Here is a 19,875-nt window from a genome sequence, read left to right on the forward strand (position 1 = left end):
AGACCACATACACCCTTGGATGAACAATGCCTGGTACCGCTACATCCACGACAGGACCAGAGCAGAGTCGGGAAATACAGACTGTTATGTCTGTTCTTATATGCCCAGCACGTCGACACACCCTACACTATATGGCAAGTATATGAACAACACTCAAGCCAAGTGTGCCGCTAGCTTCGCTGGCATTGGATTCCAACACAGCCAAATCATCCTCGAAGAGACAAACCCATCTATCTTTTACACTCTTCACGTCAACCTTCAAGGAGGGTTACAACACAAGAAAATCACCATTGAAGATGTTGGACTTGATAAAGGTACTTGTGATCAACTTTTCTGGATCAACTTCAATGTGACAAACCGGAATACATCCATCCACTTCCCAGTGTTCTTGGACCAAACTCCAGGAAAGAACCACTCCATGTGCTATAAACAAAGCAAAGGCAACAGGCCGCTTGGAAACACCACCAACTGCAACCGGACCGCTGGAGGAGGAGAAGGTGCCCCTGTGAATACGACTGGACCATCTAATGGCACATACTGGGTGCAAGGAATGGCCTGGCTATGTGGACAACGGGCGTATTTCATACTGCCCCCAGGCTGGACAGGAACATGTGCTCCCATATTCCTGTCAGACCACACTTTCAGAATCACCGCAGTAAACACCACTTCTACAGTACGCCGGAAAAGAAGATCAACGCCTCCTGAAATTCAACCGCATGACCCAATATGGGGAAGCGACGTACCCAAGGAATTCAAACTGTGGACTACCGGACAGAAAGTACTCCATTCATTGTTCCCCTGGGTGGGAACCGGAAAAAACATGCTGAGGATTGAAACTCTGGACTACCGTTTTGGACTTTTCCTGAACGCTTCATGCAAAATCAACGGACAGCAGAACCAGGAAATCAATGCATTACGAATTGCCGTGATGCAACATCGAGTAGCTCTGGACATGATACTAGCAGAGAAAGGGGGACTTTGTGTCCTCTTCAACAACACCTGCTGCACTTACATACCAGACAATGTACACTCATCAAACATGACTGACACCCTGAACGCTTTGAGACAGATCCAGCAGGCCCAAAATCAGGACTATGTAAGTAATGCAAGTGACTGGTTTTCTTGGCTTTACACTGGCTCCTGGCTACAGGTGCTAAAAAGACTACTCATTGGAGTTGGAGTATTTTTACTTTTATTTTGTGTCTTTGTAACATGTATCCTGCCATGTCTAAAACTCATGATTAACCGCATAATCGTTTCCACTGTTGCTGCATACATAGCCGTGACAAATGATGATGATGACCCCGACCTGTTGGAGCATGAAGACTTTGTGTGATTAATGATGATGTGACAGAAAATGTACAACAAGATGTTACATACTGATATCTCACTTCAAAGTTATACTGACAACAGGAGGGAATGTCAATGGAGAGTTGTATTGGTAGTCAGTATAAGCTTTTAATGATATAAGTTTGCATATGATAGAATACTGCATGATGACCTTTTGATGACTTAGACTGTTGTCCACTACAGGACTGTTTTATAAATTCTTTCTTACAGCTGAACAAGCTGTTATTATTTCACTCCTGCCAGGGAGAGGAGAGCTGGACACTCTTATCTGACGCTCCCTAACAAGAAGAGAGGCTGCGTCTTTCTGTATCCCACAACACACATGCATACACCTAAACCACTCTTATCTTCACTCCCTGCGCACTAACTTTCCTCTGCCTATGAATAGACGTATTCACTGTTGTATTATTTTTGCATATAAATAAAGACAAGTGCAAGAACAGAGCGCTGATCACAGGGCCCCCACTCTGTTGTGAGCGTTCTGTGACCGCCCTTGCAAGTAAAGATCTACAGTGTGTGTCTCTTCACTCTTAGACTCTCAGCTGAAGAAGTGTCATTTAGAATAAATCTCTTGACAACACTCCATCACTTTTACCTGTTCCCATGCAAGGGGTGACTGAAGCATGCACAGTAAGTTGGGAGATATATATATATATCTATATATATATATAGAGAGAGAGAGAGTGTGTGTGTGTGTGTGAGAGAGAGAGAGAGAGAGAGAGAGAGAGAGAGAGAGTGTGTGTTAAGTAAATAATACCCTCACGGGAAAATCGATATCTCTCTATGAGCACACTGTCGCGCTGAGCTAAAGGATCCCGTCTATCCCGCAATATCCGCTGAATTCTGTAAACTCTCCTTATCAATCTTGCACCTTCCTTGCTCGCGTACAAACGGACAGGACATGGCTGCGACAGACTTCCCAAATCCACCTTCGCTTTTATAGCCGTGGTCTCTCATCTTGATTACACGAAGTAATTTACTATTACTACTCTAAAATATGAATTACATCTGAAATAATCTACTACATGACATAGAATGATTAATAGTACATTTCCCTTTTTTTAGGAAATGACCTGTATGTATCTGTATGAAATCAATAAAAGAATAAAATGCTGCATTATCTTTAGTTACATTGATAATATTTATTTATGGAGAAACAGTGGAGAAATATCGCTGTTGCTTTCATATAAATGCAGCGGACATACCTGAGTGGCCGCGATCTAATCCTGTTTACATAAAGTAAGCCTGCTCCCGAGCAGGTTTACGCTTACGGATCTGTTGCTATGACAGCAAGTCCCGGATGAGCTTCGGAGAACCGAACGATCCAAGATCACGCGAAATCGTCAACAATCAAATCCAGCTAACTTACTTAGCGAGGTACGAAGAACGGACCCCTGGTGCGTTATATCCACTCGCAGAAGTGGGTATAGGAGGTGACAGCGTCCGTAAACTCATCCAAGCTGTTAGAAGCAGCCCTCATTGTGTCCCAGTCTGTAGACTCCAAACACGTGCAAAGCTCCTCCACAGCCTCGTTGCTCCACAGTTTTTTGGTCCTCACGACAGGTTTGGAGAGCTTCAGCCTCTGTCTGTACACGGGGATCAGGTGGATCATGACGTGTCGCACCGCGCGATAGGCTCCGATGATCATGCTGTAACAGTGGTCCAATGTCCTCTCCTCTCTGGTCGGGCATTTAATATACTGCTTGTATTTGGGAAGTTCCTGGCTCAGATTGGCTTTGATAAAGTCCCCAAGAGCAATAATGAGAGAGTCCGGGAATGTCTGCTCCATATGCAGTATCTGCTCCGCGAGGGTGCACTGAGCTGCCTGCACATCCGCATCTGGCGGGATGTAAACAGCGGCCATGATGAATGAAGCAAAGTCCCGCGGAGAATAAAACGGTTTGCAGTGAATAAAAAGGTATTCCAGAGAGGAAGAGCAGTGCTGAGCAGTGCTGTAACAGTGGTTAGCTAGTGCTTCACAGCAAGGAGGAGTTAAGTTCCACCATAAGGCCCAAGTCTTTCTGTGTGGAGTTTGCATATTCTCCCTGTGTTTGCGTGGGTTCTCTCTTGGTACTCTGGCTTAGTCCTACAGTTCAAAGATATGCAGTTAATGGAGTTAGCTTAATTGCTAATTTGAAATTGCCCACCAGTGTGAATGTGAGTTCAAATGGTTGTCTGTTTCAAAGTGTTAGCCTTGCAACATTTAGGCGACCTGTCTAAGGTGTACCTGGGATAGGCTCCAGCCGTCTCTCAACCCTCATAAAAATAAGTATGTTTTTATTTATTTAGTTTTATGGCACAACACCAGAAAAAGTAGCGGTCGCGGTGCTTCAGCATCGAGCCAGTGCTACAAAACAGTAGCGAACGTAAAGGGAGTAATTTTTTTTAAAGTGGCAGGTAATTTCAATTCAATGTTTCTATCAGTTCAACAAACATCAGGAAACACACAAACTGTTTGTATGCAGTTTTTCACACAGTGTGTTGCTAGCTAAAGCCATGAAACCCTTTCCATGGTTTCATGGTCAGAGTTAAGTTACATTAAGTGTAGCAGAGATTCATATGAATTTTAGATGATGATGCTGAGATCCATCCATGTACCAGCTCACAACCCCAGTGACACATCAGCCAGAACCCAAGCCCCTCAGGCAAAGCCAAAACCCAAAGCCAGAGACAGAGTGCCCCAAGAAGGCCAAGTCCCCAACCTGCCCCAGACCCAGCCAGGAGCAGTGTACCAGGTCAGTAACCTATGCCCGCCAGCACAGACCCCCCTCAAAAACTATCCAGTTCAATTCAGTTCAGTTCGGTTTTATTTATAGAGCATCAAATCCCAACAACAGTTGCCTCAAGGCACTTTATATTGTAAGATAAAGACCCCACAATAATACAAAGAAAACACAGAAAACCCCAACAATGAAATGAGCCACTGTAAGCAAGCAATTTCTTGAGACTGGGAAGGAAAAACTCCCTTTCAGCAGGAAGAAACCTCCAGCAGAACCAGGCTGAGGGTAGGGCGGCGATCTGCTGTGACTGGTTGGGGTGAGGGGAAGAAGACAGGATAAAGACATGCTGTGGAAGAGAGCCAGAGGTTAATAACAAGTATGATTCAATGCAGAGAGGTCTATTAACACATAGTGAGTTCGAAAAGTGACTGAAAAAGAAATACTCAGTGCATCATAGGAATCCCCCAGAAGCCTACACCTATTGCAGCATAACTAAGGGAGGATTCAGGGTCACTGATGCGGTCCTAACTATATGCTTTAGCAAAAAGGAAAGTTTGAATCCTAATCTTAAAAGTTAGACATTGTTTGTCACTAATCTTTTTGAGAGAGCGTTGCAAATTATTTTAATGTCAACGTTAAAATATGAGACTGGACGATAGCTGGTGGGAAATACGGGGTATTTGTCTGGTTTTAGCAGGAGACTAATGTTGAGAGAATTTATATTTGGTGGTAGTCTGCCATTTTCCTATAACATTCTGTGGAATGTTGGTGCCAGAATTGTGCAGAAGTCTTTATAGAATTCTGCTGGGAATCCATCTGGACCTGGAGCCTTTTTATTGGACATGCTTTTCAGGACTTCCTGGAGTTCACCTGTCAGACCTGTCATCAAATTCAGGGTCAGATAGAAGAAGTGGCTGACATCTAGAAATTCTACGAGTGGCTCGACAAAAAAGAGGCACAAATTGTGGCACCTCAGGAACAAACTCTAAGCACAAGATCAATAGAGCTGGGGTCTACCACACTGGGTAGGGCCTAAGTTGCAGGCTCTGTGAAGATGCCCCCTTGAGAATCCAGCACAAAACAGCAGGGAGCACGATGCTAACAGGCAGGGCATATATGGAACGCCATAACCAGAGTGTGCAAGAACATCTATGCTGAGTATGGCCTGAAAGTCACGAGGTCAAACTGTGATACGTGTGTGAAATAAACTGAAAAACAATGACGAAGTAAACAACATATTTAATCTAATTCTCTACCAGAAAATGTAAGTGCCTACTAGATTATCTTTCTCGGATTATCTGATATCCTTGTGTTGGTGTTGTTTCCACATCATCATAATAAATGTTCCAGGTTCAACATTGCAAGTGACCAATCACATTGTTGTGACGTCATACTTTTGCAAGCCAAGCCATTCATTCATTTATGAAATTCCAATGTTGCAAGGACAATATGTATAATGCTTACCGTTTATTAAAGAACAGTATCCTGAAATGCAAAGACTTCAAATTGCGGGATCGGCGGACAGAGGAGGTTTCTCTCAAGATAAGTAGATGTTTTGTTTAAGGCGTTTTTTTCCTAAGTCGCAAAAGTATGACGTCACAACAATGTGATTGGTCACTTGCAATGTTGAACCTGCAACAACATTTATTATGGTGATGTGGGAACAACACCAACACGAGGATATCAGATCGTGCATCTTTCTCATCATAGCAGTTTTTATTTAAGTGCTTTAAGTATATGAACATAAACACAAACAGAGACCAATTAAATCATGGATCTATTTTGTTGTTGTTAAAAATTATTCAGCACACCACAAAGCAGAAGGTGCTAAACACAGTACAGAGCCTTTTAAACAAGATTTTGATCAGTCATGGAGCTGGAACCACTGTGTGTCCTACGGTGACTGGCACACTACGCCTGTCAGTGGTTTTAATGTTTTGGCAGATTAGTGTGCAGTACATTAGAAAATGTCATTCACATCTGAGGTAGAAAAATAAATCATACTTGCATTTTTTTCATTTTATCCCACACTGCTGAACTTCCTTAGTTGTTTCACCATTAAGTATTCTCTACATATAGACAAAAACATGGAAGAGTTGCCATACTTTGAGAATGTATATTTTATGCAGTTAAAAACATAGGAATTAGTTAAATAATTCATTTCTTTAATGAAATGAAGAGCAAGAATGCAAACAGTACATATGTTTAGAGTTTGACTTTGTTTCCTGTGAATTTGAACTAACTCTTTTTTATATATTGTTATAGTTAGGGTGATCATGTATGCATATTTAAGCATATCTGAAATTCTATTCCAAGTTTTCTTCCTTTGATTAACCAGTTGCTGCTTGTTCTAACCTGTTTCCTTCGTAGCTAAAGATTCTGTATCTGGTTGACAGCACAGATGCAGTAACACTCAACATATAAGTCATTTAAAAATCAACATTTGGTCACATTTCAATTGAGAAGTGTCTTAAAATCATAAACACACCCACCTGTTTTTCTCTACTATTTACGACAATTAGACTTCCTCCTTTCCTCTGGCAGTCTGATTCATTCTCCTGCGAACTTCTCCTCTCATTTAATTGATAGTAACAGTTGGATCCTGCCCTCAGCCATCCTACAGGACAGCTATATCCTGAAAGTTAAATTTTATTTAGTTTCAGGATGAAAATAAATGTTACTGCAGTCTCCTGTAACTTACAGTGGTTCAAATAAAATGTCTTTAGTGCCAAAGACACACAAATAAAAGAGAGAATGAGAGAAACTCTTTCTCAGTTGTACTTTGTGTTGTCATCCTTAAATCCTCTTTCAGTCTTCATCAAAAAATTACGACTACAGTAAAACATTAATTACTTTAACTCATTCTTTAACTTCCTTGGACCATCCACATATGTGGACATAACATTTTGGACCATAGTACTAAATTTTGCTCTACAAGGGCCTGATATCCACTTACGAAGACATTATACTGACACAGTTCTATCGAAATTTAAAACAAATGTCCCCAGATGGGGATATCAGGCCCTTGTAGAGCAAAATCAAGTAAAAAGATAATTCTTTGTTTTTACATTTATCAGACTACAATCAGTCCTAATAGCAAAGAGAAATTAAAAATGCATGCCATGAAAGAGTTTGGATCTTAGAAGGTAAATAAATAATCAGTCTCTGATCCTCTTTTGTTGTATTTTGTCATCTTCTTTACATTTACAAAAGAAAACAGAAGTTTATTGTTTGTTTGTTTGTTTTTTTATCTGTTGGTGTTTAACATTTATTGCATTGGATACCAAAAGAAACCACACATTAACATCAAGTAAATATACATAAATTACATAAATTAATTGTCAAAACTGCACAAAGCATACGCTTCAAAGCCTCTTTCAGTCAAATTATATTTTAAATTTTCATTGTTAAAAGTGACTGTTTAAAAAAAAGTTTCTAAACCTTTCTGAGTTGCACTTTGTGTCGTCATCATCTTCTCAGGTGAATTGACATTGACTGAAATATATTGAAAACCAAAGATAATACATGTAAAAATCAAATAAATACTGCTGATTTACATAAATTGATGGTATAAATCTTGTGGAAAGTAGAAACTGTAAAACCTCTTTCAGTCTTCATCGAAAAATTAAACATCCATTTTAAACAGTTTATTGTTAAAACTGATTTTTAAAACAAATAAGTGAGTTTGCAAACCTTTCTTTGTCGTACTTTGTGTTGTCATCATTTTTACAATTGCTGAGAAAAGAATGGAATTTGTACTTTTTGCATTACATATAGTGATTGTCAAAATAGAATGCAAAGCATAACCACCTCTTTCATGTTTCATCAGAAAATTACAACTACAGCTAAACATTTGTTTCTTAAATCTGTCTAAACGAATAAATAAATGTTTCCGAACCTTTCTGTGTTGTACTTTGTGTTGTCATCTTCTTTGCTGAAAAAGAAAGGAAATTGTACTTTGGTTGTGTGTTGGTGTTTAACATTTATTAAAATGCACTGGATACCTTCGTGTTGTCATCATCTTCTCAGGTGATTTAAAATTTTATTGTATTGAAAACCAAAGATAATACATGTAAAAATCAAATAAATATTGTTGATTTACATAAATTGATGGTCAAAATCTTGTGGAAAGTAGAAACTGTAAAACCTCTTTCAGTCTTCATCGAAAAATTAAACATCCATTTTAAACAGTTTATTGTTAAAACTGATTTTTTAAAACAAATAAGTGAGTTTGCAAACCTTTCTCTGTTATACTTTGTGTTGTCTTCATCTTTGCTGAAAAAAGATTAGAAATTGTACTTTGGTTGTCTGTTGGTGTTTAACATTTATTAAAATGCATTGGATACCAAAAGAAACCACACATTAACATGAAGTAAATATACATAAATTACATAAATTAATTGTCAAAACTGCACAAAGCATATGCTTTAAAGCTTCTTTCAGTCAAATTATATTTTAAATTTTCATTGTTAAAAGTGACTGTTTAAAAAAAAGTTTCTAAACCTTTCTGAGTTGCACTTTGTGTCGTCATCATCTTCTCAGGTGAATTAAAATTGACTGAAATGTATTGAAAACCAAAGATAACACGTGTAAAAATCAAATAAATACTGCTGATTTACATAAATTGTGTCACGGCTCGGGGCAGCGGCCGTGTGATGTGAGGAAAGGAGGACTCAAATGCAGTACTTATTCAGAGGTGAGGGTGGTTTATTAAGAATACTGAACATAAAGTGGGGATGGCAAAACAGAACGAAGGATGAACTAAACTGGGAGAAACTAAACCAAGGAGTAGCAAACCTGAACATGGAGGGAGGACAGGAGGGAGAACGCGCAGGGGATTCACAGAGAAATGCAGAGTACACAGGGTGACACAGAGGATGAACACAGACGACGCGACGAGGAACTGAGGGAAACACACACTATAAATACACAGAGGGACACTGGGAAATCACACACAGGTGGGAGACACAGCTGGACCTGATTAACCTGACGAGACAGGGGAACACTAACACCAGGGACCAACAGAGGGAGCACAAACCCAGAAACCCAGTATCTAAAATCCCAAAACACAAACCATCCCAAAACAGCCCACAAATAATAATGAAAATAATAACAATAAAGACACCAAACACAAAATCACTGAGTCATGGACTCAGGATCAAGACAAATTGATGGTCAAAATCTTGTGGAAAGGAAAAACTGTAAAACCTCTTTCAGTCTTCATCGAAAAATTAAATGTCTATTTAAAACAGTTGATTGTTAAAACTGATTTTTTAAAACAAATAAGTGAGTTTGCAAACCTTTCTTTGTCGTACTTTGTGTTGTCTTCATCTTTGCTGAAAAAGAAAGGAAATTGTACTTTGGTTGTGTGTTGGTGTTTAACATTTATTAAAATGCACTGGATACCTTCGTGTTGTCATCATCTTCTCAGGTGATTTAAAATTTTATTGTATTGAAAACCAAAGATAATACATGTAAAAATCAAATAAATATTGTTGATTTACATAAATTGATGGTCAAAATCTTGTGGAAAGTAGAAACTGTAAAACCTCTTTCAGTCTTCATCGAAAAATTAAACATCCATTTTAAACAGTTTATTGTTAAAACTGATTTTTTAAAACAAATAAGTGAGTTTCCAAACCTTTCTCTGTTGTACTTTGTGTTGTCTTCATCTTTGCTGAAAAAAGATTAGAAATTGTACTTTGGTTGTCTGTTGGTGTTTAACATTTATTAAAATGCATTGGATACCAAAAGAAACCACACATTAACATGAAGTAAATATACATAAATTACATAAATTAATTGTCAAAACTGCACAAAGCATATGCTTTAAAGCTTCTTTCAGTCAAATTATATTTTAAATTTTCATTGTTAAAAGTGACTGTTTAAAAAAAAGTTTCTAAACCTTTCTGAGTTGCACTTTGTGTCGTCATCATCTTCTCAGGTGAATTAAAATTGACTGAAATGTATTGAAAACCAAAGATAATACATGTAAAAATCAAATAAATATTGTTGATTTACATAAATTGATGGTCAAAATCTTGTGGAAAGTAGAAACTGTAAAACCTCTTTCAGTCTTCATCGAAAAATTAAACATCCATTTTAAACAGTTTATTGTTAAAACTGATTTTTAAAACAAATAAATGAGTTTCCAAAACTTTCTTTGTCGTACTTTGTGTTGTCATCGTTTTTACAATTGTTGAAAAAAGAATGGAATTTGTACTTTTTGCATTACATATAGTGATTGTCAAAATAGAATGCAAAGCATAACCACCTCTTTCATGTTTCATCAGAAAATTACAAAGATAGATAGATAGATAGATAGATAGATAGATAGATAGATAGATAGATATGAGCTTCTTAACCTTTCTCATTTGTTTTTTGTGTTGCTCTGTTGTTTACATCCTGTGAAAATGGAATGGAAGTTGTACTTGGGTTGTCTGTCGGTGGCTGGGCATTAACTAAAATGCATTGAGAATAAAAGAAAACACAGGTTGACATCAAAAACAGCATCCTTAAATTGTATTCCAAATTATTTTTAAAACAGGATGCACAGACTAAATTGTAGAATCTTCCACACACTCAGGAGGTTTTCATGCATCAAACAAGTGATACGAGCTGTTTAAATCTACAGTTGCACATCTGACTGCTATAAAGTTTTTTAAAAAAGCCTCAAAAAACTGTTTATAGGTATAGTTAAACATCTGATTGTTCAAAAAAGGAGGGAAATGAGGTTTTAAACCTTTCTCGTGTGTAGTTTCCGTTGTAAGATGGCTATGTAAAGTACTGGTCTGCTCTGACTGCAAGGTTGCTGTGATACCTGGGGAAAACAGTAAATAACAGGCAGATCAACATCAACCTTGAAATTACAGTTCTTGAAGTTTCAAAATTTGATTTTGTGTTTGTCCGTTCACACAAATGTATCCTAAGTTTTGAATATTTTTTTTCCTGTCCCTGTTATTGTCTATACTGGCAAATGGTAATCATCAGGTTGTTTGAATATCTTGAGCAAAACACAGTGTTACAGCTCAAATGTTTCATTTTGTCATTTAAATTTCAGCACTGTTCCTCTAGCAGAACATTTTGAGAAGTAATAAGCACTAAATGTGAAAATGAAATGAAATGCCAAATTGTTCTTCCAAATATACAAGCTGAACAACACAAAAACACAAGTGTTGGACTTCGGTCTTTATAGAAAAGAGTTAAGCCTCACCGCGACTGACAATTACAGTCAACATCAAGACAAAAAAAGCTCCCAGAGTTGCTGCAATGACTCTGAAATGGCTCCTTTTGGCAGATGAATGGTTCATTTGAGTGTGTTGACCTGTAGAGACAAAATGCACACTTTCATAATTTTATCTATTATCTCACCATACTATTTATATTCCTATAAGTAGACACATCAAAGATGAACAGCAATCAGCTGCAGCAGCTCCTTGTGAATAAAGTAGCAGCCTAAAGTGACTTTTTAAAATTTAATCAGTAAGAAGAGCAACACTTCCAAGTCCCTCCATATCACACAGACTTAAAAACAAAAAGAAAATTCACTTGATGGGCCCACATCCTCATTTTAGGTTTGACAGCGTTTTTAAAAGGTAAATGGCTTAAACATGAATTACGCTGCGGTTTGGGGAAGGCCTTGATGGAGCCTGGCTAATCCCCAAAGAAGGCATCCCCTAGAAGCAGTAATAACTGTGTGGCACAGTGGTCAAAGACCTCTGCAGTAATAATTCAATTTTCAATTCAATTTATTTATACAGCACCAAATCACAATAGCAGCCACCTCAAGACTACAACAATACCTACAGACAAAAACCAACAATCATATGACCCCCTATGAGAAAGCACTTTGGAGACAGTGGGAAGGAAAAACTCCCTTTTAACAGGAAGAAACCTCTGGCAGCACCAGGCTCAGGGAGGGGCAGGCATTTGGCACGACCGGTTGGGGTGAGAGAAGGAAGACAGGATAAAAGACATGCGCAGAGAGAGCGAACGGCAATTTCCTCTCACCCAAAGGAGAGGAATATAACTAGTAGGCAGTCCAGTAGAGAAAAATAGCCCATGGCCTCAAAAAGGTGGTTGAAGTGTCACAGCTGGGATGGCCAGTATGTTTGTAATGCGGACCAAAGTGCAGACACAGAAGGAGATAGAACGAACATAACCAAAAATGAGCAGTTAATTTGGCCAACAAAACATGGATACAAAACAAGGCAATAATGCACAGGGGCAAAAGTAAAACTAAAACCTAAACTGGGAAAAGCTGTGGAAACTATGACAAACAACACATGACATGATTCTGAGCAGGAGTACGAAAGTAACTATAACAAAAAAACTGTGAACAGAATTGTACGGTTCCTGTGTAACCGTACAATTCTCCACACGTTACATGTTCCATATGTACGGGTAACGACCCCCCTTGGTTGTGGCGCGTGGATAGTTTTTTAAGACACTCCGGCACGCCCAGCTACGCCCCACAGCTCATGTATAAAACAGCTGTGCAGAAGTGACACCGGTGATAGTTTGATTGGAATGCGTCTCCGAGCGGCCTGATGGTGGAGAGATAGTCTCTCATTAAGAGAACGTACGGTTACACAGTAACCGTACGTTCTCTAGCATATTGAGACTATCTCTCTATACCGTTACATATTCCATATGTACGGGGTAACTCTGTAAGACACCCTGCGAGGAGACAGTGCAACCGAACCGCCAAGAGTGAAGGTGCCAATGACCCATTGACAAAGTACACATAAGCAGACCACACCAGTCAGGGCTTTGCCAGACGCGAAGGCCAAGCCAGGGGGTGGAGATAGCAGTCTGCAGACGCCAGACTGGCCCGAACCGGTCGTGCAGGATGCAGGACCGCAAGTGATCAGCCGCTCAAGGTCAGCCCAGGAACCACGAGGCAGACCGCCAGGGAGCGCAGACCGCCAGGGAGGGCAGCACACCGAGCTGCCAAGTAGTATCCCGCTGGTCGCATAAGCCATGCGGGCGGTGCCAGACAGAGAGTCAGCGCTAAAGGCTGGAGAACTCCCACTCACCACAGCGAAGTCCGACTGGCGTGTAAGCCGTCGAAGAGGGCAGCACGCCAGGGGAGCACAGCCTACAGTAGCAGGACAAGGTAGGGATGAGACCTGTCCATCCACAGACCCAAAACCGCCCCATGCTGTCAACAGACAGGGAGGGGGGGCTGGCAGCCTAGCCTGCTAAAGTGGAGGGCTGAGCAAGGCGAGGACCCGAAGGTCCACCCCCAGCACCGTCACTACGTGCTGTCCACAGACAGATGAGCCTCAAGAGTGAACTCGAACGAGACACTCAAAGTCAGTAAGAAGGTCCCAGCTCACTGAGTGGTAGGCAGGCCAGTAGAGATAAATAGCCCATGGCCTCAATAAGGTGGTTGAAGTGTCACAGCTGGGATGGCCAGTATGTTTGCAGTGAGGACCAAAGTTCAGACACAGAAGGAGATAGAATGAACATTAACAAAAATGAGCCGTTAATTTGGCCAACAAAACATGAATACAAAACGAGGCAATAATGCACAGGGGCAAAACTTGGGAAGTGTCAGCTCACTGAGCGGGCACCTGCTGGCCATGTGACCCACGACACAGGGGCAACGCACTAGACAGAGAACCAGTGCTGCGTGCCGGAGAACACTCACTCGCTGGCTGACATATCAGACACAGCGAGGTCCGACTGGCGTTCTCTGAGAGGCCCCACTCCAGTGGCAGCCAGAGGGGATGGAAGCTTCCTCAACATCCACCTCACGATAACCAATCTCCACTAGCCCAGGCCTCAAAGATGCGGGGCCATGGGAGGGAACTCTGCAGCCATCATCCGCATTTTAGCCTGAGAGGCACAGGATGGGGGAAGGCTCTCCATGTCCCCAGCCTGCCTGCAGCTGACGTGTCAAGCTCCATCCCTATAGTGGGAGCGACAAAATGGCCGCCATCAGGGCATAAGTAACCCTCACACCCCTGTTAGGGCATGCTGCCCCTTCCCAGGGAAGGCCCGAAGGGGCAACTAGGGACCAGGGGCGGGGCTATCGGGGGAGGGGCCAAAGGCAACTACTCCCGCCATGCATGGCAGCAACCATCTGCGGACAGGGGACCACAAATGCTGGGAGGCAGGGCACTCAACTGCCTGCAACCAGACCTTGAGGTGCACTCTACTAGATGGGACCTCAGGAAGGGCTAGTTCCTACACCCGACAAGCTCCAATCAAGAGTTGAAACCCGAGCTGCGGGCAAACGCCAGACAGGCTAACAGACCGGAGAATGCTCACTCACCGGCCGTAGCACAGGCCGGGAGTGAGGGAGACCAAGCTAATGGAAATGACAGGGGAGAAGCTAGCGCCCAGGGAGGCTGCCAAAACAGGCTCCTGACAGACAGACGCGACACACACAGCACTCTCAAGGTAAGCACACACACAACACAACTGGAGATCAAACAATCACCAGCAGTAGCGGCTTTTGATACGGGCGACACGGGCGGTTGCCTGGGGCGGCATCGTGGTGGGGGGCAGCATCACGGGCATCGGCAAAAAAAATAAAAAAAATAAAATAAAAATTGCTCGTAGTCAAGCTGCCCCGACATCATGCCAGCGCATATTGGGAAAGTCGTAGGCACCGATCGGTTTTCTATCGCCCATTTGCTGGGAGTAAGGGCGCCCTCCGTTTGCGAGGGGCGCTGCTGCTTGCGGCGCAGGGAGGAGAGGGCGGGGCGGCGGGGGGTTCTCTGGCTGGCTGGAGCAGCATCTAATAATCAACTCGCAAAATAAAAGAAAATAAAAACAAACAAACAAACACGAAAACAGCAGACATTATGATACAGACTTATAATTTGCACCGATGTTTTTTCGAAATTCATACGCGAAAAGTGAGCGAGAGCCCTCGGTGCGCCTGCTCGCTGCTGAAGTCAAAGTAAACTTTATTGTCATCTCTGCTACATACAGTCCAGTATATAGAGAGACGAGACGACAAGGCTCCAGTTACAGCAGTGCAAGTAAACAAACAATATATATAAGAAGAGTAAGAAAATAAATATACACTTTAGGACTCGGGGTAAAGGGATCAATGACAATGTAAAATTTATAATTTACAGTTTGATGATTTAAAGTCTCAAACACAACCCATCGAAAGGGGAGGGGCCGGCTGCTTCCAAATAGAGCACATTTCATTTATAATGTTGTAAATCTAAGCCCATTATGGATTCATGATTTGAATCCTGGGTTGTGCGAAATCCCAGAAATACACCCTAGAGAAAGTGAATCTGTGAACTAAGGTGTAGGTCTATTAGGTTATGTTGTGGTGATTCTCGGGTTGGGGGCTGGGTGTTCATACTGGAGTGCAAAATTAAAACCAATGGAAGATGGACAAGAAAAGTTCAAAGCCATCAGGTGCTCAGTTTAGAAAAAAGAGAAAAGAAGAGGAGGAGAAACGAGCCAAAGATCCAGGTAAGCAGATGTGTCATTGGATAATGGCAGGTCATCCTGAAACAATCAGAATCAGAATACTTTATTAATCCCTAAGGAAATAATGTGGGTTACAGTTGCTCCAAGAAGAAATGGTAAAAATAGTAACAGACTAAACTCCAAACAATACATTATGTTACAGATTTTAATTAGCCAATCAATTAATTGTCAATTGTTGATTTGTCCTGTTCTCATTGTATGACGAATTATGACGGCTATTTGGTAGCCGTTTGCATACGATGCATACTCTCTCTCTCTTCATATGTGTGTGTGTATGTTTCTCTGGTGTTTCTCTGGTGAAATTCAGTATGGTTCCGACAACAGTTTTATGTTAATGTACAATCGTTAATATATTTTATGTGTGTGTGTGTGTGTCCTAGCCCATTTGGCCCAGGGCGCCAAATGGGCTAGGACCGCCACTAATCACCGGTGTCACGTCTGCAGAGCTGTTTTATACGTGAGCTGTGGGGCATAGCTGGGCGTGCCGGAGTGTCTTAAAGAAGTATCTACGCGCCACGACCAAGGGGGGTCTTACCCCGTACATATGGAATATGTAACGGTGTGGAGAGTCTCGATATGCTAGAGAACATGAGGTACCTGGAATATGACATGAGATGGGAAGAGGAAAACAGACAAACCGACAATGAACAGAGGGAGTCAGAGGACTTAAATACACAGGAGGGTAATGAGAGAAGTGGAAACACCTGGGGAGACACAGCTGACACAAATGATCATGACACCACAGAGAAAAGTAAGACTAAACACAATGAAAATAGAAACAACACTTTAAAAACATGGAGAGACATGAACTGGGACACACAAGCTTGACACAAGAGACAGAGAGAGGGAGCGAGAGAGGGAGAGGCACAGAGGAGAGAGGCACAATCTACATAGAATCTACATAGATGAGGAGATAACACATGACACACAGGAAAAGACTCAAACACGGAGACCAGCCCCTGAGACGAGGATTCCATAGAGTGGAGTTGATGATCTCGGAAAATTAGGGAGGAATGGCGGGAGAAGAGATCAAAGGAAATTTCGGACAGTAAAAGACCTTAATGAGGGGAACCCTTGATCAGGTAGCGACGTGGCTCCACTCTGAACTGAAGCTCTGACAGTGACGCATGCTGGGATTTTAAGACTTAAGGTAATGGCTTGGTGGCTCGTAAAAGTTTATGTGAGGTGGTCTTTGAGTGTAAATTGAGAGGGAGTGCCTAGCTGCTTGACACATGGGTGGCCCCCGGACCAGCACTGGGCTGCCGCTGGAGGCGCGGGCGGCCCCCGTAACCACCTCGTCACCGGCGCTGCTGGATGCGCGAGCAACCGCCTGAGTGGACACTTCCCCGTTGCTGGTCCGGGGCCCGGGGTCCCGATGGTCCAAATCCCTCGCCTGCTCGTGGAGGGGGGAGTAGGTTTGGCCAGACGGCTCCCCAGCCTCAGGCGGGCGATGGGGGTATGTGGTAGGGCGTGTTCTGCGATGCCGCTGCAGATGGAATGGACTCACCTGCACGGCATCTACAATCACGCCTTGCCGGCTTAAAACCTTTACTCTGCTTGTTTTGTTGTTGGTCGTGATGTGTACAGCTGGCAGCGGGAGAGCTGCAGCCATTGAATGTAATGTTACAGCAACCGTGTGACTATTGTAAGAATAAATGATGCTGCGAAGTATGAAAATGCCATCGGGTCTGCCGTGGTGGTTTAGTTAAGTTTTTTTTCAAAAAAAAAAGTGTACGCAAACCAGTAAACAAATTAAAACTAGTACTGTTGAGAAACTATAATACAAGTACAAGTAAAGTAAATCCGTTGGGCATCTTTCTTCGCCTTTAGACAATAATTCTGATGGCAAAAGAACCAAACGGGACAGGTTAAAAAAAAAAAAAAAAAAAAAAAGAGAAACTATAATACAAAAATTACAATTAAAATTCTCAACAACAAAAACAACTGATGAAAATATAATTACTATATAAACAACTTAGCAACCCCCATCTCTGCGCTGACACAGGAGCGGCGAGTCCGGCGACTTGGATGTTTCGTCTTTGCCGAAAGCACAGCATTGGAAACAAGAGCAGAACTTAAAGTAAAGACTTGATCTCACCAAGCTAGTATCGATCCAATACCGATGCCGACTTGGTATCGATACAATAAATATTTTATCGAAAGGTGTTTGCACGAGAACGAGAATGAACAGCTTCTAGAATTGGGGGATCATATATAGATAAGAACCAGAAGGAACATGTTTGGAGGTGTGGTCTCACTCCTGAAATTCAGATATCTCTAAATAAGGTTTCAAAAGAGACTTCATAATTATATTAACATAAAACATTTCAAAAGCATCTTAAGCTAGTTAAGCTATTTTAGGTGCTGAATGTGAAATTGCTGCACCACAAAATTTTCAATGCTTACCAGTTTCCTGTAACCCAGGACTGATGGAGCAGTCTTCATGTTCTTGAATCTCCACTTGGCTTTTCTCTCCACCATCCACTCGGACTCCTTTGCTATATCTCACATGTGTTGCAGCTTGAGTACCTGTGGACATTTTGGGAGAACTAAAAGCCTCTACCGTCTGCTTCCGCCTCTGTCACGCAGCTGTTTCAAGAGATGAGCATGAAGGAAGTAGCAGCTAACCACAAACACAACCACACACACAAACATATGCACTACTACTATGTATTTATAGATGCATACTTACTCTCTGTCAGTTAAATATTGTAAGGATTATGGAATGTAATAAATTATTTATTTCTTATTTGAAAAGGCCTTGCCATTTTTGCTGACTTTAAAGCTTTGTGTGCCACAATCTCACAGATGTGATGATATGGTCTGTGATGTGCTGGAGCATGAGCATGTTTGCAGACTTCAGACTGGTCACTGAAAATGTCAGACTTGCTGTGGTTTTATAGATAAAAAAGAACATAGAAGTATGGCACAGCTGCTGTTTATATATTTGAGTCAAATGATGATTAGTGTAATAAATATCAATAATAAATAAAGCAAAATTGCTAAATGGCATTAAAAACGCTGTAGTTTATTCTCTTTTCCTGTTATCTGATCTGAAAATTGCAGATACGTGACACAACAGACTTTTTGTACTATAATGTGCCAAACACCATCATTTCCTCATTTGCATCATTTTATGAAATGTTACAATGCAAATAAAATGGAGACAAAGAAGATTTGTAGACCAATAAAAAAATCTTTTCCCTGATATTCTGGTGTTCACTTACACAGATCTGTGACTTTAAGGTGGAGCAAACAATATGTATATCACATGCTCCAAACTATTTTCATCACAACAGCTTGTCTTGTTTTTTGGCCCCTACTGTGGCCTTATGAGCTACAAAAAAAAAACTTAATAAAGTTTAATGCTTTTAATGTTACTGTCTCACATCTGATCAGAGACTTTGTGGCTAGAATGTGTCAAAGAGCTCATTATAGAAACCATTTCCTTCTTCCTGAGGTACACAGCAACTAATTTCCTACTCAGCATTTGAAACTGAGTCACCACAGACAGTAGGAATTGCAGTAAGTTAGGTGTGTAGTTAGAAGTCTTTTGTTAAGTTCTATTAAAGAAGTAACACTGACTCACATTACTGCTTCCACTTTTTGTGACTGTACAATTTAACCTAGTGTGAGCTAACTCCCCAGAGAGATGTCACAAAGTTAATAAGAATGATTCCTGTTGGCAGAGTCTGAATCAGATTTATGGTGTGCTGTGAATCAGATGACACAGGCTATTATGACGTCAATAATGCACATAAGGTTGACTGCGATTCTTTCTATGGGAACGGTATACCCATTGCAGCATGTGGGGATTTCAGGGCCCATATATTGCCAGCACCACTGGTGTACACTGGTAGTGTCAGACCCCACAACCACCACTAGAGGGTGTCCTGGAGGAGTTAAGATGGTAGGGCGAGCCACTGGGTTGCACTGCATACCTTAATGCTGGAGCTGGCTGCTGCTGAAGTTGGGATCTGGAGCCACTCATTGACATGAAGTATGGAAGGGCCTTCTGGAGAGTGCATCTGGATTTTGGTGGCTTTTCCAGGTAGGTGCAGTACCTGGAAATCACAGTTTTACAGTCCAAAAAAAATCACATCCCAATCAATTAGTCCCCTCTGGATATAAAATACAGCGGCTTCATGGGTTCTGGCAGTCTATCTGTCAGTATCTCAATGTTAAGTGTATTATACTTAACATGTGGTCTACTTGCTTGGCAGTAGATAGCATGTGCAGTAGACAACATTTTTTACCAAGCATCCATTACTTGGATGCTTGGTAATATAAGCCTCTTTAATGGTTTGCCTATAATCCATGGACAATTGAGGACTCTCTT

General features: G+C 41.4%; 1 protein-coding gene across 1 annotated transcript; it reads right to left on the reverse strand.

The window, feature by feature from the left end:
* Positions 1–4,159: 4,159 nt before the first annotated feature.
* On the reverse strand, positions 4,160–18,097 carry LOC116310815 (flocculation protein FLO11-like). Its single transcript, XM_039605896.1, has 15 exons — positions 17,943–18,097; positions 11,284–11,394; positions 10,813–10,890; positions 10,436–10,531; positions 9,976–10,029; positions 9,712–9,747; positions 9,371–9,406; positions 8,574–8,627; positions 8,310–8,345; positions 7,969–8,004; positions 7,764–7,805; positions 7,512–7,565; positions 6,563–6,705; positions 6,075–6,139; positions 4,160–4,416 (listed from the first exon to the last, which is right to left on the reverse strand). Exons 1-14 carry the CDS (start codon positions 18,073–18,075, stop codon positions 6,086–6,088), a joined length of 963 nt encoding a protein of 320 aa, XP_039461830.1. The 5' UTR covers positions 18,076–18,097; the 3' UTR covers positions 4,160–4,416; positions 6,075–6,085.
* Positions 18,098–19,875: the final 1,778 nt, after the last annotated feature.

This window comes from Oreochromis aureus, linkage group 22 (assembly GCF_013358895.1).
Source record: "Oreochromis aureus strain Israel breed Guangdong linkage group 22, ZZ_aureus, whole genome shotgun sequence".
Taxonomy (NCBI): Eukaryota; Metazoa; Chordata; class Actinopteri; order Cichliformes; family Cichlidae; genus Oreochromis; species Oreochromis aureus.

What these genes read in the sequence shown, in the direction of transcription:
- LOC116310815 (XM_039605896.1), bottom strand. Translation starts at nt 18,075, where the DNA reads ATGTCCACAGGTACTCAAGCTGCAACACATGTGAGATATAGCAAAGGA. An exon ending in GGAAACTACACACGAGAAAG is followed by an intron (nt 10,532 to 10,812) that starts GTTTAAAACCTC and finishes AATGCATTTTAG; the next exon opens with TTAATGCCCAGCCACCGACA. An exon ending in ACAAAGTACAACACAGAAAG is followed by an intron (nt 7,806 to 7,968) that starts GTTCGGAAACAT and finishes TTCTTTTCTCAG; the next exon opens with CAATTGTAAAAATGATGACA.